The 17,504-nt window shown below is 37.3% G+C and overlaps 1 protein-coding gene across 1 annotated transcript in view; it reads left to right on the forward strand.

Annotated features, from left to right (window-relative positions):
- MBOAT1 (membrane bound O-acyltransferase domain containing 1) overlaps positions 1–17,504 on the forward strand; it is a 136,061-nt gene that overhangs the window by 42,332 nt on the left and 76,225 nt on the right. Inside the window, exon 2 of the mRNA XM_027869063.1 lies at positions 16,107–16,252. Within this exon, the coding sequence (XP_027724864.1) occupies positions 16,107–16,252 (146 nt within the window). The remainder of the gene's footprint in view (positions 1–16,106; positions 16,253–17,504) is intronic.

Genomic DNA, 17,504 nt, shown 5'->3' on the forward strand with positions numbered 1-17,504 from the left:
TGTACTTCCTTTAGGGGTCTCTGGATCCTAGGTTAAAAATTTGTGCTGTAGAGTATGCTTTTGGTAAGGGTTCAATTATATGATCTGTGATCAAATCCGAGATTGTATAATTCTAACGCTTTTGTGCCTTAGTAGTTGCAGAAAGTATGGGACCCTAACTGCAAAAGTTATATCTTTATTGCTACTTGGTCAGTTAGGGGGGTTAGATTAAGTGATCTCTAAAGTTTTTGCTCACTCTAAGATTTTGTGATTTTTATCAGTTATTGCTGTTTTTTTCCTTGGTTAATTTTATTTTAAATTTACTTATCTCCTGAGGCTTTAGAAGCCTAAGAAATCTAAGATAAAATCAGGAAATGCAGTTATTTTAAATGTTGGCTTACTATATCTGACCTTTTCAAATCACAGTATTAAACTCATATTGAATTGAGGGAAAGAAGATATGCTAATTGCATCATGAGTGTCAAGTTGGATATAGTGGTGAAGTTGACTCTTGAATTATTCAAGAATTATGCAATTAGTAGATCATTTCACCCTCATAGAATCTTAGATTCTTAGGTCTCTAGTAGAAGCCATCTTGTTCAAACCTGTACCATGGTTTTTAGTTTCTTTATGCTCATTCCAATTCTTTGACACTTATGTGCCTGCTATTTCCCGTGACCCCTATTCTTCCACTAGCAAACTGCAGTACTTGGCTCACAGATACTTCCTAGCGGTTCTTTACTGCCATTACCTTTCTTTTTCACCCGAGCTCCCTCCCTAACTTTGTCTGTGGGAGAGGATGCAGGTTTTCCCCTTCTTCTCTGCTGTACTTTTTAGAAAAGAACACATGTAACTTTTGCAATTTTTATTTCATTTTTTTTCAAAATTTATCTCAATTAAAATAACGAAGAGAGAAGGTCAGTGTTACCTAGTGGCTAATTGGGTGGACCTATAGTCATGCGCGCCTGGGTTCGTGTTCTACCTTTAACCTATACTGGCTTTGTGATCTTCGACAAGTCATTTTTTTGTTAAGTGGTCCAGGTAATTTTTAAAGTATGAATTGCCGAGTAGATGCCATTTGTGTTGGTAGAGGGATTCTCCTCACCTGGAGTTCCTGGTAACCAATTAAATAATTTGTCTAGTCTAAAAAAATGACCAGAGAGAAAAGATACCCTCCTCATCTGTAAACTCAAAGGGTTGGGCTAGATCAGGAGTTCTTAATCTGGGGTCCATGAACTTGTTTTTAAAAATTATTTTGATGCAATTTCACTTGGTTTCCTTTGTAGCCCTGTATTTTATTTTATGCTTTTTATAAACATGATTCTGAGAAGGGGTATGTAGGCTTCACCAGACTGTCAAAGGGGTCCTTAATGCCAAAAAAAGGCAGAGAACCCCAGGTCAAGATGGTTTCTGGAGTCTCCTTGAACTTCAAACCTAGGATGCTATGAATGAATCTCAGTTTAATAAAGCCTTGACAGTCAATTCTAGTCCTATCTGCAATCATCTGACTTGTTAAATTCTGTCTCTAATGTTTGAGTGGCAGTGTGTATGTATGGACAGATATGCCATGGTAGAGTTGATGGGGGAATAATTAGAGCCTGTTACTAATGTAAATAGAAATTCTATTTTTCGAATTTTTTGTAACTACAGAATTTCATTTTATACACACACACACACACACAAACACACATCTGTTATCGGGTACATACATTTATGGTTCAGTTAAATATTTATTTATTGTTATTAGTGCATACTGTGTTATGTGGGAGGCCCTGTGCTTGACTCTTGGGTTAAAAAAACCAAAACGATCCTTGCCCTGAAGGAGCTTCCATTTTTCTGGGGTGAGGTTTGAGGAGTGGTGACGATGCTGTGTGTCTGTCTATATCCATTTAAATATAAGGTAACCTGAAAAGGAAAATAACACTAATAAATGGGGTCATCATCCTCCATGTTAGCATAATAAGAGAAAGGGTGAACCTTGCAAATTATTAGGTGGAAATTATCACTGTGATGCATCCATACCACATATTTGCAATATGATGACACTACATGTATGGGATAAATTTTATTCACAATTCAATTCCTATTTCTTGTTCTCCCACAATTTTTCTTATTTCCCCAGCTCCACTAACATGTGTAGATGGAACTAGATGTAATTTATAACTCAAGAATTTGTCTGAGGAAAAATACCTGCAACACCTCCTTACCTCTAAAAATAAACAATTTAGTCTTCCCTTACATTTTTTCCGGTTTCCATTACAGAGGCCTCCCTATAACATTTTCTTTAATTAAATTAGGATTTTGGTAGCATTAAGATCAGCAGGCTAGCCACATAAAAGGGGGGGGTGGACAATCAGACAGATGAGGGAGAGAAAACAGAGTTGCTGAATTCTTAATTTGTTTTTCTCTGCCAAGGAGAGTGATAGTTGGAGTGGAAAAGAAAGAGCAAAAATATCAAATAGAGTGTTGATACCCAAGATAAATAAAAAGGTAGTAGAAGAACACTTAGCACCCTTGATGAGGTCATGTTACCTGACACAGATGAACTGTGTTGTAAAGTACTGAAAGAACAGATAGATTTGATTGCTGAGCTATGTTTGGTAATCTTTGAAAGAGTGTGGAGTATGGAAGAAGTACCTTAAGGCAGTATGAGACTAAATCTAGCTCTGCTTTCAAAAAAGGGAAGAAAAACAAACCTGTAAGCTGTTAGCCAGTAAGCATGACTTTGATTCCTGGCAAAATTCTGTAACAGTGGTGGCAAACTTAAATAGAAATGGAGCCAGAATATTGATTTAGAAAACTACAAATTAACATTATCAATGTTGTATTATATTTTTATTTATTTTATTATATTATATTTTTATTTATTTTGTTAAACATTTCCTAATTATATTTTAATGTGGCTCAGAACAAGATTGACACCTCTGTTCTAGAGTATAGTAATAAAGGGATGGTTAATGAACCTTTAGAAAAGGAATTGGTAGTCACGCAAAGTCAATATGACTTCGTCAAGGATAGGGTATGCTAGACTAACTTTATTTTTTAAATTTTTTCTCCAAGGATACTAAGCTGGTAAATCAGGAAATAGCAATCAATAGAGTTGAACAAGGTTGATTAAAATTTCTCATGTTATTCCTTTGGAAGTTATAGATTATGGTAGAGTAGGTAGATTTAGAATTATTGGAATGACAGGACCCAAAGAATAGAATCATTAGTAGTTTGGTATTGGATTGGAAAGTAATCTCCAGTAAAATACTTAAAGTTGCTAATCTTGGCCAATGTTATTTAGTGTTTTTATTGATGACTTACATTTTAGATGGCATGCTTATTACATTTGCTGGTAACACATGGGTAGGAGGTATAACTAACTCTTTGGATGAGACAGTCAGGATCCCAAAATATCTAAGCTAGAACACAGGGCCAAATATGAGTATGATGAAATTTGGTTGGATAAGAAATCAACTTCACATGTATAAGACATAGAAGGCAGAGAAGGATAACCACTAATCTAAAAAGATCTGTAGGTCATCAGCTAAGTCAATAGTAAAGTCAGTAGTACAATATGGCATTCAAGGAATGTAGTGTATATATAGTCTTAAGCTGTCTTAAGAGGCATAGTATCCAGGACTAGGAAATCCTTGTTTTACTCTTTTCTGCCCTGGTCAGACCACATCTAAAGTGTTGTGGAGCCTATAACATGGCACTCTGCTGTGTGCCATGTTTTCAGAAGGACATGAATAAGCTGAAGGCTGTTCAGAGGTCAAGAAGGGCTTTGAGAGCATGTCATAAGAGGATCAGTTGAAGGGGCTAGGAATATTTAGTTTGGAGAAGAGAAGATTTAGCTGGGGTATGATGTCTGTCTTCAAGTATTTGAAAGACTGTCATTTGGAAGGGGGAAGCTAGAATTTTTGTACTTGGCCCCAGGGAACACAACTGGGAGCAATGGGTAGAAATGGGAAAGAGGCAAATTAAACTTGAAGCAAGAAAAAGCTTCCTAATAATTAGAGTCTTTCCAAATTTAATGTTGCACCTTGGAAGGCAAAGGGTTTTCCCATACTAGAAGTCTTTAAGTAAAGACAAACCCTGTTTGCCTCAGTTTCCTCATCTCTAGAAGGAGCTGGAGAAAGAAATGGCAAATGCCCTGAAAACCCAAATGGGATCACATAGAGTTGGATACGACTGAAAAACAACTGAACAGCAGCAAATTCTAATCCTGCCTCTTACACTAAGAAGATATGTCATTTGAGCCTTACATCTTTGTGTGCCTCAGTTTCCTTATCTTTAAATAGTTGAACTAGATGATTTCCAAGCTCTCTTTGAAGTCAAAAGTTATGTGATTCTATGGTAACTTCCAGGGTTGTTTACATTCTAACTTGGGATTATAGAAACTATCTCTTGTAATGAATTATAGAAAAAAACAGCAACATGGTGGATGGACTTTTGGGGACTAGAAGCCACTCATTCTTTTATTCATACTGACACCTACTCTATGAGCCAGAAGCCTTTGCTAGCAAACCACCAGTGCTATAGTCATGGCTTTGCCACTGATCAGCTGTGTGTGACTTTTTTTTTTTAAGGTAATTGGGGTTAAGTGACTTGCCCAGGGTCACACAGCTAATAAGTGTCAAGTGTTTGGTCTGAGGTCACAGTTGAACTCAGGTCCTCCTGACTTCAGGGCCGGTGCTCTGTCCACAGTGCCACCTAGCTGCCCTATGTGTATGACTTTGGAAAAGGTAGTTCACCTATATGTCCCTTGGTTTTCTCCTTTTTAAAATAAGTGGGTTTTACTAGATGATTTCTAAGATTTCTTCCAGTCTAAACACCCCACAATTCTACGATTCTATCTATCCTGCCTATTGATAGGATACATTGGCAGAATTGTTTGGAGAGGGGAGGAATCCATAAATGAGGAAGATACTTGAAGAATTTAAGAATTTTTTTTCCCTTAAGCATGGAAAGATGTGTTCAGTTTTTTGTTTTCTCCTCTTTTCTCTGAGAGGAAATGTAGGATAGTGGAAAGCACTTTGGTCTTGGAATCAAGACACTTCAGTTTTATAGAATCAGAGATTTAGAGCTGGAAGTGACCTTGGAACCTCTTAGTCCAATCTCTTCATTTTATAGATAAGAAAACAGGCCAAGAGAAGTTGAGACACTTGCATTAGGTCAAAAGGATAATAAGTGCCAGATGCTGTCTCAGACACTAGCTGGGTGATCATAGATAAATTATTTAATTTATCAGAGCCTTAGTTTCCTCCTCTTAAAAATGGGGATAATAAAGCATGTTCTGCCCACCTCAAAAGATCATTATGGACAAGGTACTTTGTCAGCACTAAAGCACTTAAGTATGAGTTGTTATTTTCATCGTCCCAATTTTATACAGAAAAATTGTGTGTGTGTGTGTGTTGTAAAAAAAATATTGGGTATAAGGATGCAGAAAACTTGTCTCCTCTATCTTTTAAACTGCACCAAATTAAATGAGATTCTTCCTCTGAGAATTCACACAGGATCACCTTATTTCAGTGTGACTGGAGATGACTCAGGCTGGACTTGCTTTGACAGATATATGTTGTGTATATTCACACTCAGAAGAGTGTTTACATAAAACGCAGAGAGAGGGAGGAGTTAAAAGAACTTTTCCATCCCAGCAATCTCAGCTATGCCTTCTAGCCTCACTCATGCAGTCTTAAGTCCAAGCTTCTAAACTAGAAAAAGAATAAATTAACAACCCTCAATTAAACATCAAATCCTGAAAAACAAAAGAAAGATTAATAAAATTGAGAGTAAAAAAACAATTAAACTAATAACTAAAACTAGGAACTAGTTTTATGAAACACCTCAATAACATAGATAAACCATTGGTTAATTTCAGTACCAAAAAAACCCAAATTATTAGTATTAAAAATGAAGACAGTGAATGCACCACCAATGAAGATGAAATTAAAAAGGTTATTTGGAGTTATTTTGCCCAATTACTTAACAATAAAACTGACAATCTAAGTGAAATGATCAAATATCTACAAAAATATAAACTGCTCTGATTAGCAGAAGAGGAAATAGAATACTTAAAAAAACGCTGTCTTAGAAAAAGAAATTGAACAATCTTCAATGAACTCCCTAAGAAAAAATCCCCAGGAGTAGATGGATTCACAAGTGAATTTTACCAAACATTTAAGAAACAATGAATCCTGATACAAATATAAACTATTTGAAAACATAGGTAAAGTCAAATTCCTTTTATGACACAAATATAGTTTTGATATCTAAACCAGGGAGAGCAAAAACAGAGGAAGAAAACTATAGTACAATTTCCTTAATGAACATTGATGCAAAAATTTTAAATAAAATACTAGCAAGGAGATTCCAGCAGTATATCACAAAGATCATAGACTCTATGGGATTCATAGAGCTGGTATCAGCATAACTGACCACGTCAACAACAAAAATCATGATTATATAAATAGATGCAGAAAAAGCCTTTGACAAAATACAACACTCAATTCCTGTTAAAAACACTAGAAAGCATATCAATTAATGGAAACTTTCTTGAAAATGATAGGGAACATCTATCTAAAACCAAGAACATGTATTATTTGTGATGAGAATAAACTTGAAGCATTCCCAGTAAGATAAGGAGTGAAGCAAAAGTGTCCATTATCACTACTATTATTCAGTTGTACTAGAAATGTTATCTATAGCATAAGACAAGAAAAATAAATTGAAGGAATAAAAATAGGCAATGAGGAAAGAAAACTATCACTCTTTGCAGATGATATACTTAGAGAACCCTAAAGAATCAACTAAAAAACTTGTTGAAACAATGAACAACTTTAGCAAAGTTGCAGGATGTAAAATAAACCCACATAAATCATCAGCATTTCTTTATATTACCAAAGAAGTCCAGCAACTAAGAGAGAGAGAAATTCAATTTAAAATAACCGTAGACAATATAAAATACTTGGGAGTCTATCTGCCGAGACAAACCCAGGAACTGTATGAACACAATTACAAAACACCTTTTTCGCAAGTAAAGTCAGATCTAAACATTTGGAAAAATTTCAATTGCTCATGGGTAGGCTGAGCCATTACAATAAAAATGACAATTCCATCCTAATTATTTTACTTACTTAGTGCCATGTCAAATCAGACTACCAAAGAATCATTTTATAGAGCTAGTAAAAGTAATATCAAGATTCATCTGGAAGAGCAAAAGGTCAAGAATATCAAAGGAATCAATGAAAAAAATGTGAAGGAAGGTGGCTCTGCAATTCCAGATTTCAATCTATATTATAAAGTGATAATCATCAAAACAATTTGGTACTGGCTAAGAAGTGGAATGGTAGATCAGTGGAATAGATTAGATGCACAATACACAGTAGTAAATGACTATAGTAATCTAGTGTTTGATAAATGCAAAGATCCAAGCTTTTGGGGTAAGAACTCAACATTTGACAAAAATTGCAGGGAAAACTGAAAAACAGTTGGGCAAAAACTAGGCATAGACCAATATCTCACACAGTATACCAAGATAAGGTCGAAATGCATAAATGATGTAGACATAAAGGGTAATATCATAAATAAATTAGGGTATAGAAGAATGTACCTGTCAGATCTATGGATAAGAGAAGAGTTTATATCCAAATAGGAGAAGGGATTACATGAAATAAAATAGGTAATTCTGCGTGCGTGAAATTAAAAGCTTTTGCACAAATAAAACCAATGCAGCTAAAATCAGAAGAAAAACAGGAAACTGGGGGGAAAATTCCAGCAAGTTTCTCTGATAAAGGCCTCATTTCTTGCAGTTGGAACTGATCCCAATTTGTAAAAATAAGAGCCATTCCCCAGTTGATAAATAGCCTAAAGATATGAACAGTTTTCAGAAGAAGAAACCAAAGCTATCAAAAGTCACATAAAAAAATGCTCTAAGTCACTACTGATCAGAGAAATGCAAATTAAAGCAAATCTGAGATACCACCTCATACCTGTCAGATTGGCTATCATGATAGAAACAGGATATGAGAAATGCTGGATAGGATATGGAAAAACTGGAACACTAAGGCACTGTTGGTGGAATTTTGGATTTGTTCAGCCAATTTGGAGAACAATTTGCAACTGTGCCCAAAAGGCTGTGAAACTGTATGCCTTTTGACCAGCAATGTCTCTACTAGATCTGTATCCCAAAGAGATCAAAGAAAAGGGAAAATAATCTATTTATACACAAATATTGATAGCAGCTCTTTCTGTGGTGCCAAAAAATTGGAAATTGAGAGGATGCCCATCATTTGGGGTGTGGCTGAACAAGTGGTGGTACATGACTGTAATGGAATACTATTGTGAAATAAGGGATGATGAGCAGGATGGTTTCAGAAAAACCTGGAAGACTTGAACTGATACAAAGTGAAGTGAACTAAGAGAATATTGTATACAGTAATAGCAATATCATAAGGGTGATCAGTTATTAAAAACTTAGCTAATCTGATCAAGACAATGCTCCAAGACAATTCCAAAGCACCCATGATAAAAAAAAAATATTGTCCACCTCCTGAGAGAGAACTGATGAACTCTGACTGCAGATTGAAACATTTTTTTTTACTTTTAAAATTTTTGTTGTTTTACCTTGTGTTTTTTTTATTTTTTTGCACCATGGCTAATATGGAAATATGTTCTGCATGACCTCACATGTATAATCAAAATCAAATTGCTTCTTTTCTCAAGGAGAGAGGAGAACTAGGAGAGAGGGAGATACTATGGAACTCTAAATTTTAAAAGAAATTATTGTTAAAGGTGTTTTTTTTTACATATAATTGGGAAATATTTAATAAGATAAAATAATTAAAAAATAAAGACCAAGCTTCTAATGGGAATTCAAATAAGAGACCTAAGAAAAATTGTAGTTTGAATCAGCTCAGCCTGGAGTGTAAAATGGTATAAAGCCCTTATAAGTTAACTCTTTTGTTGCTTGATGAATGAGTTTTGACAGGTTTGTGGCAGGTGTAGTGATCTGGGAGCTCTCTTTCTTTTAAAAAGAAAAAGGAAAGGAAAGAAAGAAAATCAAAGGATCCGGCATGGTGCTGGGTTAAGCCATAATTCATTTTGTGGTGGAGAATTCTCTAACAGTCCCTGTGGGAATGTCATTCATTTATCTTCTGTCCTGGAGAGCAAGAAGCATGTGAAACTTGTTTTTTCATGTATCATAGCAGAGACTTTAATTGAGCTGCTAGAGTCACCTAATTTGTTAGTATTTTTCCCCCTGTGGAATAATGAGAACCAAAGGGAGCATATAAGTAAATTGGAAGATTCCTTTGGCTAGGAATTATGCACGCTAATCACGAAACTTTTTTTTTTCTTCAATATTTGCTTGTCTACTGGAGCATGGAAGAAATTGGCTGTTTACAAAGTAAAAGCATTTCTTGCTGACAGGCCTGAAGGAGTTTGGAATGAAAATGTACAAAGGCTTCATTTACTGTACAAAAGAATGGATAAAGGGTGGGGTGGTGGCCCGAGGTGACAGCAGAAAAGGCAATGTAAAATTATTAAAAAGTTAGAAAATGAAGAGCTTTTTTTCAGTGATCTCCCTTTCCTGATTTAAGGTTTATTTGTATAATATTCAAGTTTCAACTTCCCTCTTTTCCTTTTTGCCAAGGAGATACCATCACCAATAAAAGCATGGCTTGTTTAAATAAAGGGATTGTTTAATTCATCTGGTTTTGTCTTTGGAACTATTCTAATCCACCACATATAAGGTAGTGTTCAGAGAGGAGACATTCCAGGGAGAAAGCAAGGCCTGCTCCTCACTGGTAAGCTTCTAAAGCAGAGGACATCATCGTAGAATATTCATTTTTGTCATTTGTTGAAAGCAGGGTACCCACATCTTTTTATCTGAGGAAAAGGGGAGTGTATAAATGTTTTTATTTCATGGCAAAGTTTCTTCTTATTCCTGAAACAGTGACTATTAGGGAAAAGAGAGGGGAAAAAGAACCAATCCTAGCTAACTTACCCCCAGCACATAACATTAGGGAAGAAGAATTTGATTAAAAACTTGACTAGAAAGTGAAACTATAATCACTCTTTTGATTCAAGAAACAAGAAGTTAAATTTTTTGGTAAACCTTAGAAACATGTGTGTTTTATTTCCCTAAAATCTCACAGGAGTTGTGGAAAATCCAGTCTTTTATTAAGTGCAGATTATGCCAGTATAGCTTGTGTTTGGGAGGCGGAGCAAAACATCTGGACTGTCCTGGGCTGCATTATTTCCTTATGCACAAATAACCAAACAATACTTTGATTGTGGAGAACAAATTGCTGGATTTCAAGAATGGAAAGACAGTTTTACCCTCCTGCTCTGGAGTGAATCAGTAGAAAAGGAAAACTTTGAATGTGTGGCTTAAAAAAAAAACCAACAACAAAAAATGTGAAAGAGTTTGCTAAAGGAGCAGACATTTTTCATTCCCTTTGGGTCCTGGTAAAGTTGTCTTTTTTACAGGTTTGGCTCTGAGAGCTGCCTAACCACTTAGGATAGAGCATTTGAAAAATGATTTCCTTCATCCACTCCAACCTGCTTTATTCACCTTGTCTATAGGGAATTTAATAACCTGATGCCTTGTTTCTGTTTTTGTCACATGTGGCAGAGCTAATATCTAAGAGTAACCCTAAATACTAGGAGAAAAATTACAGCCATTAGCTTGACTGTGACATAAGGTACTTTGAGGGAGAGGAGGGAACTGGGAAACATTAGCTAATGTTTTTTTTTTTTTTTTTTCCGGAGCACAATGAAGGCATGTAGTAAGCACTTAATAAATGCTTGTTGATTGATTGATTACATGCTGGCCACAGGACACTCTCTTTGTTGCCTGAAGGTGCCTTCTTTCCTGAGTTTGAAGGGATACATTATGCAGGAAGTAACTGTTCAGTTCTACCCATAATGTCACATCTTCCTATGATTTGCAGTTCTTTCTGATGGGTAGAGAGACCTTATGAGCTCCATGTGCTTAAGAAACACTTGCTTTAAAGCCTGTATCATCTGGGGCCAGAGGCTTACTTTCCAGAGTTTGATCACAGCTGCTTTCTCCCCCACTTTCTATTTGATAGGAGCATATTTCCTCTTCATTTGGATTGTTGTGGGGTCACTTGGAATGGTTGGGAATGGATTGCTTATTTTGCCAAATGAGAAGTCCAATTGTCATAGGAATTGGGGGAAAATTAAGAAGCAGTGTGGTGTATCACTAGATTTAAAAACAGGGGATCATGGTTCAAACCTCAGCTTTGCTACAGCTCTTTTACCTGTGTGATGGTGGATCTCTCTAGGCCTCAGTTTTCCCATCATTGTGAAATTGAACTGGATAATCTCTAGGCCCTAGAGTCTAGGGTGTCACCTTTGAAGGTATTTGCAGAAAGAAAGGAAGCAAACATTTATTAAGTACCTACTTTGTGCCAGGCACCATTGTGCAAAGTGCTTTACAATATTATCTCATTTGATCTTTACAACAACCCTGGAAGGTAGGTGCTATTATGATTTCTATTTTACCATTGGGGGAAACTAAGGCTGACAGCAGTAAAGTGACTTGCCCAGAGTCACACAGATAGTAAGGCCATAATTGAACTCAAGTCTTGGTTCCAGGCCTGTCACTTCACCACCGAGTTGCAAAGCCACTTACTCTATTAAGTTTTTCTTTATCAACTTGTTGCTACAGTACATCTTTTATTACTTAATGCCTTATGTTTATACTACATTAATTTATGCTTGTTGATACTTTCCTAAATGTTTTTTTAGGCAGTTGGGGTTAAGTGACTTGCCCAGGGTCACGCAGCTAGTAAGTGTCAAGTGTTTGGTCTGAGGCCGAATTTGAACTCAGGTCCTCCTATCCACTGCGCCACCTAGCTGCCCCTTTCTAAATGTTTTTAAGTCATTTATGTGTATCTTGTCACCAGTTAGATTGCAAGTACCTTGAAGGCAGGGGCTATGACTTCTTTTTCTTTTGTATTTTCTGTCTGGTGCCTAGTAACACAATATTGTTGTGTTGTTCAGTGCTTTCAATAGTGACCCCATTTGGGGTTTTCTTGGCAAAGATACTGGAGTGGTTTGCCATTTCCTTTTCCAGATCACTTTACAGATGAGGAAACTGAGGCAAACAGGGTTAGGTGACTTGTCCAGGGGCACACAGTTACTAAATGTATGAGGCTGCATTTGAATCTCAGAAGTCTTCCTCACTCCAGGCCAAGCTCAATATCTATTGAGCCATCTATTGTCAGTAATGCGATAGGTATCAGTCAGTATTGGTAGATTGACTTGTATTGGGTGGATTAAACTTCTCTCTCACTTCTGAATGTACATCTCTTGGCATGAGCTTCCAGGGCTGGGAGAATAACGTCATGTTCACCTGGGCATATTTGTGGCTTTGTTGGGTTACTCACTGCTGATCTCAAGATATTCAATCTTGACTAAGTAGTAAGAGTTTTTCAAGCCCATATAGTGAGTCATATGTAGGTTGTCAGACTGGTTCTTCAGTTGGGCTGGATTAAAAAAAAAGATATGTAACTCGTAATAATAGCTAAAATCTATATGGCATTACTATGTGATAGGAACTGTGCTAAGTGATTTACAATTATTGATCCTCACAACAACCCTCAGGGGTAGGTGCTATTATTATCCTCATTTTACAAATGAGGCAGACAGAGGTTAAGTGACTTGCTCAGGATCACACCACTAATTAGTGTCTGAGGCTAGATTAATATAGGGAGCACGTGTGTGTATGTGTATATTTTGTATTTGTTTTTAGGGTATACCTTATGGAGCATCTGGGCTCAAATTGAGAGAACACCAGGAAAACAAGTACCACAAAGTAGTAGGGGGAAAAAAGAGTTTTTATTGAATGGGGATAAGTGCATATTTCCCACAGCAGGGAGAGGCTCCAGCAAAGAGCCTGTAAAACAGTAACATGTTGGAAACCTTTTGCATCACTGGTGCCATCTGGACCGAAGCTTCAAATAGCCACATTAAAGTAATTGGTCCCTCTTATTCAGACTGCCTCTAGTTTACAACCTAGAGAATCCATTCGTTCGCCAAACAATTATAGATAATATTGATAAGGAGGCTTTGTTGGCCAGCAGGTTTCAAGCCTGGCTGATCAGATAGTGGTAGTTCTGTTGGCTGGTTGGCTTCAGATAGCACTTAACAAAAGAGTACAAACCAAGAGAGTCCCTGTGTTCACCTTGTCTTTCCTTATAAAGTTTTCTGGAAATCCCTTGTCTTTTGCAGTCATCTCTCTGAGAAAAAAAGACTCTGGGTTTTTCAATTACCTGGCATAGGCTTCTGGAATGGACATTTACATAGACAAAGACTTTCTGACAAGTTGGAGAATTTTTGTAGGAAATTGGTTTTCAGGCACATTCAGTGATTTTGCAGACCAGCCTCTCTTCCTTCGGGTGTGCCTGTCTGTCTCTCATCCTAGCAGGGACCTGGGTCGTAGAAAGATAACTTAGTGAGAGGGAAACAAATGGGGAAGTCTCTCTGAGAGAAGTATTGCAGGGTTCATTCCTCTGCCCCAGCCCCAACCCCACTGGGAGACAGAAAGACAGAAAGGTAACCAGTGGCTGAGGATCCTCTGAGAAGGCTGCTTCTGTTCTCTCCATTTCTGTAATTTGGTTTTTTTTTGTGTGTGTGTGGAGATAGGAACACCAAGTCTCAACCCCCGTCCCATACCTATACTAGGCACATTTTAGCCTGGATGCAATCTCGGTATGGTTCTGGTGATCTGAGGATGATCTCTGAGAGGTCCCTTTCTTTCAACAGCCACCCCTCATTCTTTTCATTCAAGCACTATTCAGCTGTCCCAAGGACATTCTTGACTGCCCCTCAAAGCCTCAGTATCTTCCTATTACTCTGTGCCTCCTCTGTTCAGGGAAAGTGCTGTCATTCAGGTGACAGGGTGAAATAAGTAGGACCCCTTGTCAATCTCCATCTGCCTCTAGCTCCACCCAGTCTCTGATTCCCTGCCTGACTCCTGCACCACTGAGCCACTTTTGCTATTGGTTGGGAATGCCGAAGGTAGTGATAGCTTCTGTTCTTGTGATGCAGTAGGGGCATTCTCAACCTTGAGGGTCCACATCAGCCACGCTAAGAAGATAAATGGTCTGTAGCCACAAGTGGTCACTGTTTAATATCACATTCTTCTTTTATAGTTTATAGGGGATATCCCTTCCCTGCTCTCCTCTTTTTACCTCAACGCTGGGGCTCCCTGTTTATGCTCCATGTGTATTCTGTGGAGGGGATTAGGTCCAAATTGTGGCAACACCAAGGACAAAGAGAGCCACCACATGGTAGCAAAATGAGCTTCCATTAAAGGGGAATGAGCTCAGATTTCCCAAAGGAGGAAGAATCATCCAGCTAAAACCTTGAGAAAGAGCTGTCTGGTGAGGAATCTTACATGGAGGCTTCAGAAAAGCCTACTTAGGGCAGTCCATTTTATTCAGACCATTCTGGGTACACAGCCTAGAAAGTCGGATTAGTCTCCAGAAAGTTATTCAGATAAGAGGATCTTTGCTGGCTGGATTCAAATCTTGGTCACTACTTGTCTGAGCAAGTATTGATAGGTCTGCTTATTGGGTTGAGACAGTAGTTACCATTGTAGGTGAAGCCAAGAGAGTCTCTTGGTTAACCCTGGCTTTCCATAGAAGGTCTTCTGTAATTCCCTGTCACCTAAAGGGGGGTGGGGAAAATAAAGGTTGAAAGAACCTTTTCTGTTTTTACTGCAGTAGGAGTGGAGAAGTATGTCACTAAATAATGAAGAGAGACCATATGTTCAATCATTCAATCGTTGCTGAGTTTCCACGTTTTCAATCCTGGTTGACGGAGAATGTTGGTACCATAAACAGAGATGGGGAAGTTAGGAGGAGGAGGGGGAGCTGTTGTGTGTGGGAAGATGATGAGTTCAGCAAATATTTTGAAAAAGACCATGAATTCTCTGAATAGCATTTTGTTGGTTTGACTATGCTTGTGAAAAAAGGTGGTCAGAAACATTGAAGTTGGGAAAGTAGTTGGGTAGTGTGGGAAAATGGATTAGATCTAGTGGTATTTCACTAGACCTGCCCTAAGGCAAAGGATTCTCCAGTTATGCAATCACACAGATGAGGGTGCAGTTAGTTCGCTGGAAACCATTGTTGGTGTCTAAGTTTAGTCAAATGTTTATACATTCGCTAATTCTCTTTCTGGTTGAGTACCCTCCATATGAATCACTTCTGAAGTATTTAGATGGAATATTCAGGAAAAACATTGCAATTATGTAAAACAAAGGGATAATTTCTGTTTCTTGTTTTAATTAATGGTTAGCTGTCTCTGTGTCTGGAGTCTAATTTATCTAAGTTCAAAACTGAGAATTTTTTTTTTCTTTAGGATTAAAGTAATCTTCTTCCTCAGGCCCAGCACATTATTTTATAGTTTCACCTTTTCCCCCATAAAATATACTATATGATAGAGGAGGTCGTTGAAGATTTCTAAGGGAAGTGATTTATTTTGCGTAATTTAGTTGTTTTGACATGTAAAGCTTAAAGCAGTACAACATCTGCTCCTAAGCTGAATTAATCTAAAAGGAAATAAACCTGAATTTAAATGTTGCTTAAATGATATCCATCTATCAACCTGAGAGAAAGTCTGAAGAATATTTGATCAAAGTGGTATTTGGTAGTAATCAAGGGCCTATGTGGAAAGGCCTTTTTTTGCATCCTTTAGGGGGATAACAGTTGAACTTCTGCATGGGGATATTTGCCATTCTCTTGGTGAGGGGATCTTAGGATATTTGTAATTCAGAGTCAGATTTGTAAGTTTGCTGGTTAAAAAACAGTCAATTAATTTCATGGTGAGCTTAAATTTTATCTTGACATCAAATGGTAAATCCTTTTGGTAGGGGTAGAAAAGAAACTTTCACTGGTCTTTAGTAACTGAAAAAACAAAAGCTTCTGTATTCCTCATCCCCCTTGGTATAATGAGGCACAGTTTCTGTCCAGTCTTCCATATTCACTTGAAGTAGGTGCCAAATTAGGGGGAAGGGAAAGGGCTGATTGTGAATCCCATCTAGTCTAAACAAACTAAGACATCTATGTAATGAAGGAATTTAATCTTAACTTTTGTTTTTCCAGGTGAATTTTGTGGCATGCCAGCTCTTTGCTTTACTTGCTGCTTTTTGGTTTCGCATCTACCTGAGTCCTGAGAAGGCAAGCTCTGCAGTCCGCCATGCCTTTGCCACCATTTTTGGAATCTATTTTGTCATCTTTTGCTTTGGATGGTGAGTATCATACCTCATCAATACCGTTACTTACCATTTTCATGTCATTATCTATCTGCCACTATGCTATCTAAAATTCCATTTACTTACTGTGCCAGTCTGACAGTTGCTTTAGCCTGAGAGTTCTTTCAAAAGCAGTATTAAAATTTTCTTCCATAGAGACAAGTTATGAACAAGCAAAAAAAAAGTTTTTTTTTTCTTTTTCACAGAAACATTTAATATCTGCTATTCATGTTTGTGTATTTCTTGCTTTATTACTATTAGAGAAAATGTGGCTAATCTTTCCATTTAGGCAGTTTACCCAGAGTCAAGACTGCAGTGATAATAGGTCCCAGGGAAACAGAGTGCCATCTCTTCAACAGAAAAGACTCTGTGTACCTGGTGTTCTTCTTTCTTTATCTGTTTTATGGGGGCATTCTCTCCTTTCTTGTAGTTGTCTCATGTTTAATCTTTGCTTTCCTCCTTTACTAAGCTCAAGGCAAGACCTAGTCTTAAACCCAAATGACTGTTTCTTATCATTGCTGTTAGTTAGCTTAACTGAAGCAAAGTATATCCTTCTCATTATGGGAGGAGATTTGCTATGTATCTTGCTTTAAGGAGGCTGATTGATAGTAAGGAAGTTTTTTGTAGGTTTGAGCACCTTCTACCCAGGTGGGCAGGTAAAGTCTTACTTGGCAGAACTCCTCGGAATGGGAATCTGGGGGACTAGGTCTTAAGAACATTCCACTTCTGAGAATTTTATGTCACTCAGGAGTATGGACTGTGGGTAGGCAGACCAGAGGTGGAATGTGGTATATAATTTATTCCCCTCTCAGAATACATATGGCATAAGAAGACTGATCTCAATTCAATTCAGTTCAACAGATACTTATGAAGCCCCTACTATGTTCAAAGTCCTGTGTTTGGTGATAGAGACAAAAAACGATAGTTCCTGTCCTCGAGTAGCTTACATTCTACTCTCTAGAATAGCACAAGGAGAAGGCACTCTGAAATCCAGTCTTACCTATTAACTTAGAATGCTTTGCTCAATATTAAGGTACTCTTCTCTTCCAGACTATCAATTCTATATAAAACAATGGTGTGAGTCTTTATGGATTTTGGTTACTACAATGGACCATTGGGACTTTAATTACTAGAGTTTACAAATAATATCATCAGATCCTTGAGTCACTTTAGAATCCAACCTCTTTTACTCAGAATGATTAGTAGTTGATTTTTTATTTTCCTTTGGAATATATACAGACCCATACAA

Source organism: Vombatus ursinus, unplaced genomic scaffold, assembly GCF_900497805.2.
Source record: "Vombatus ursinus unplaced genomic scaffold, bare-nosed wombat genome assembly UNPS02000577.1, whole genome shotgun sequence".
In the NCBI taxonomy this organism is placed as follows: domain Eukaryota; kingdom Metazoa; phylum Chordata; class Mammalia; order Diprotodontia; family Vombatidae; genus Vombatus; species Vombatus ursinus.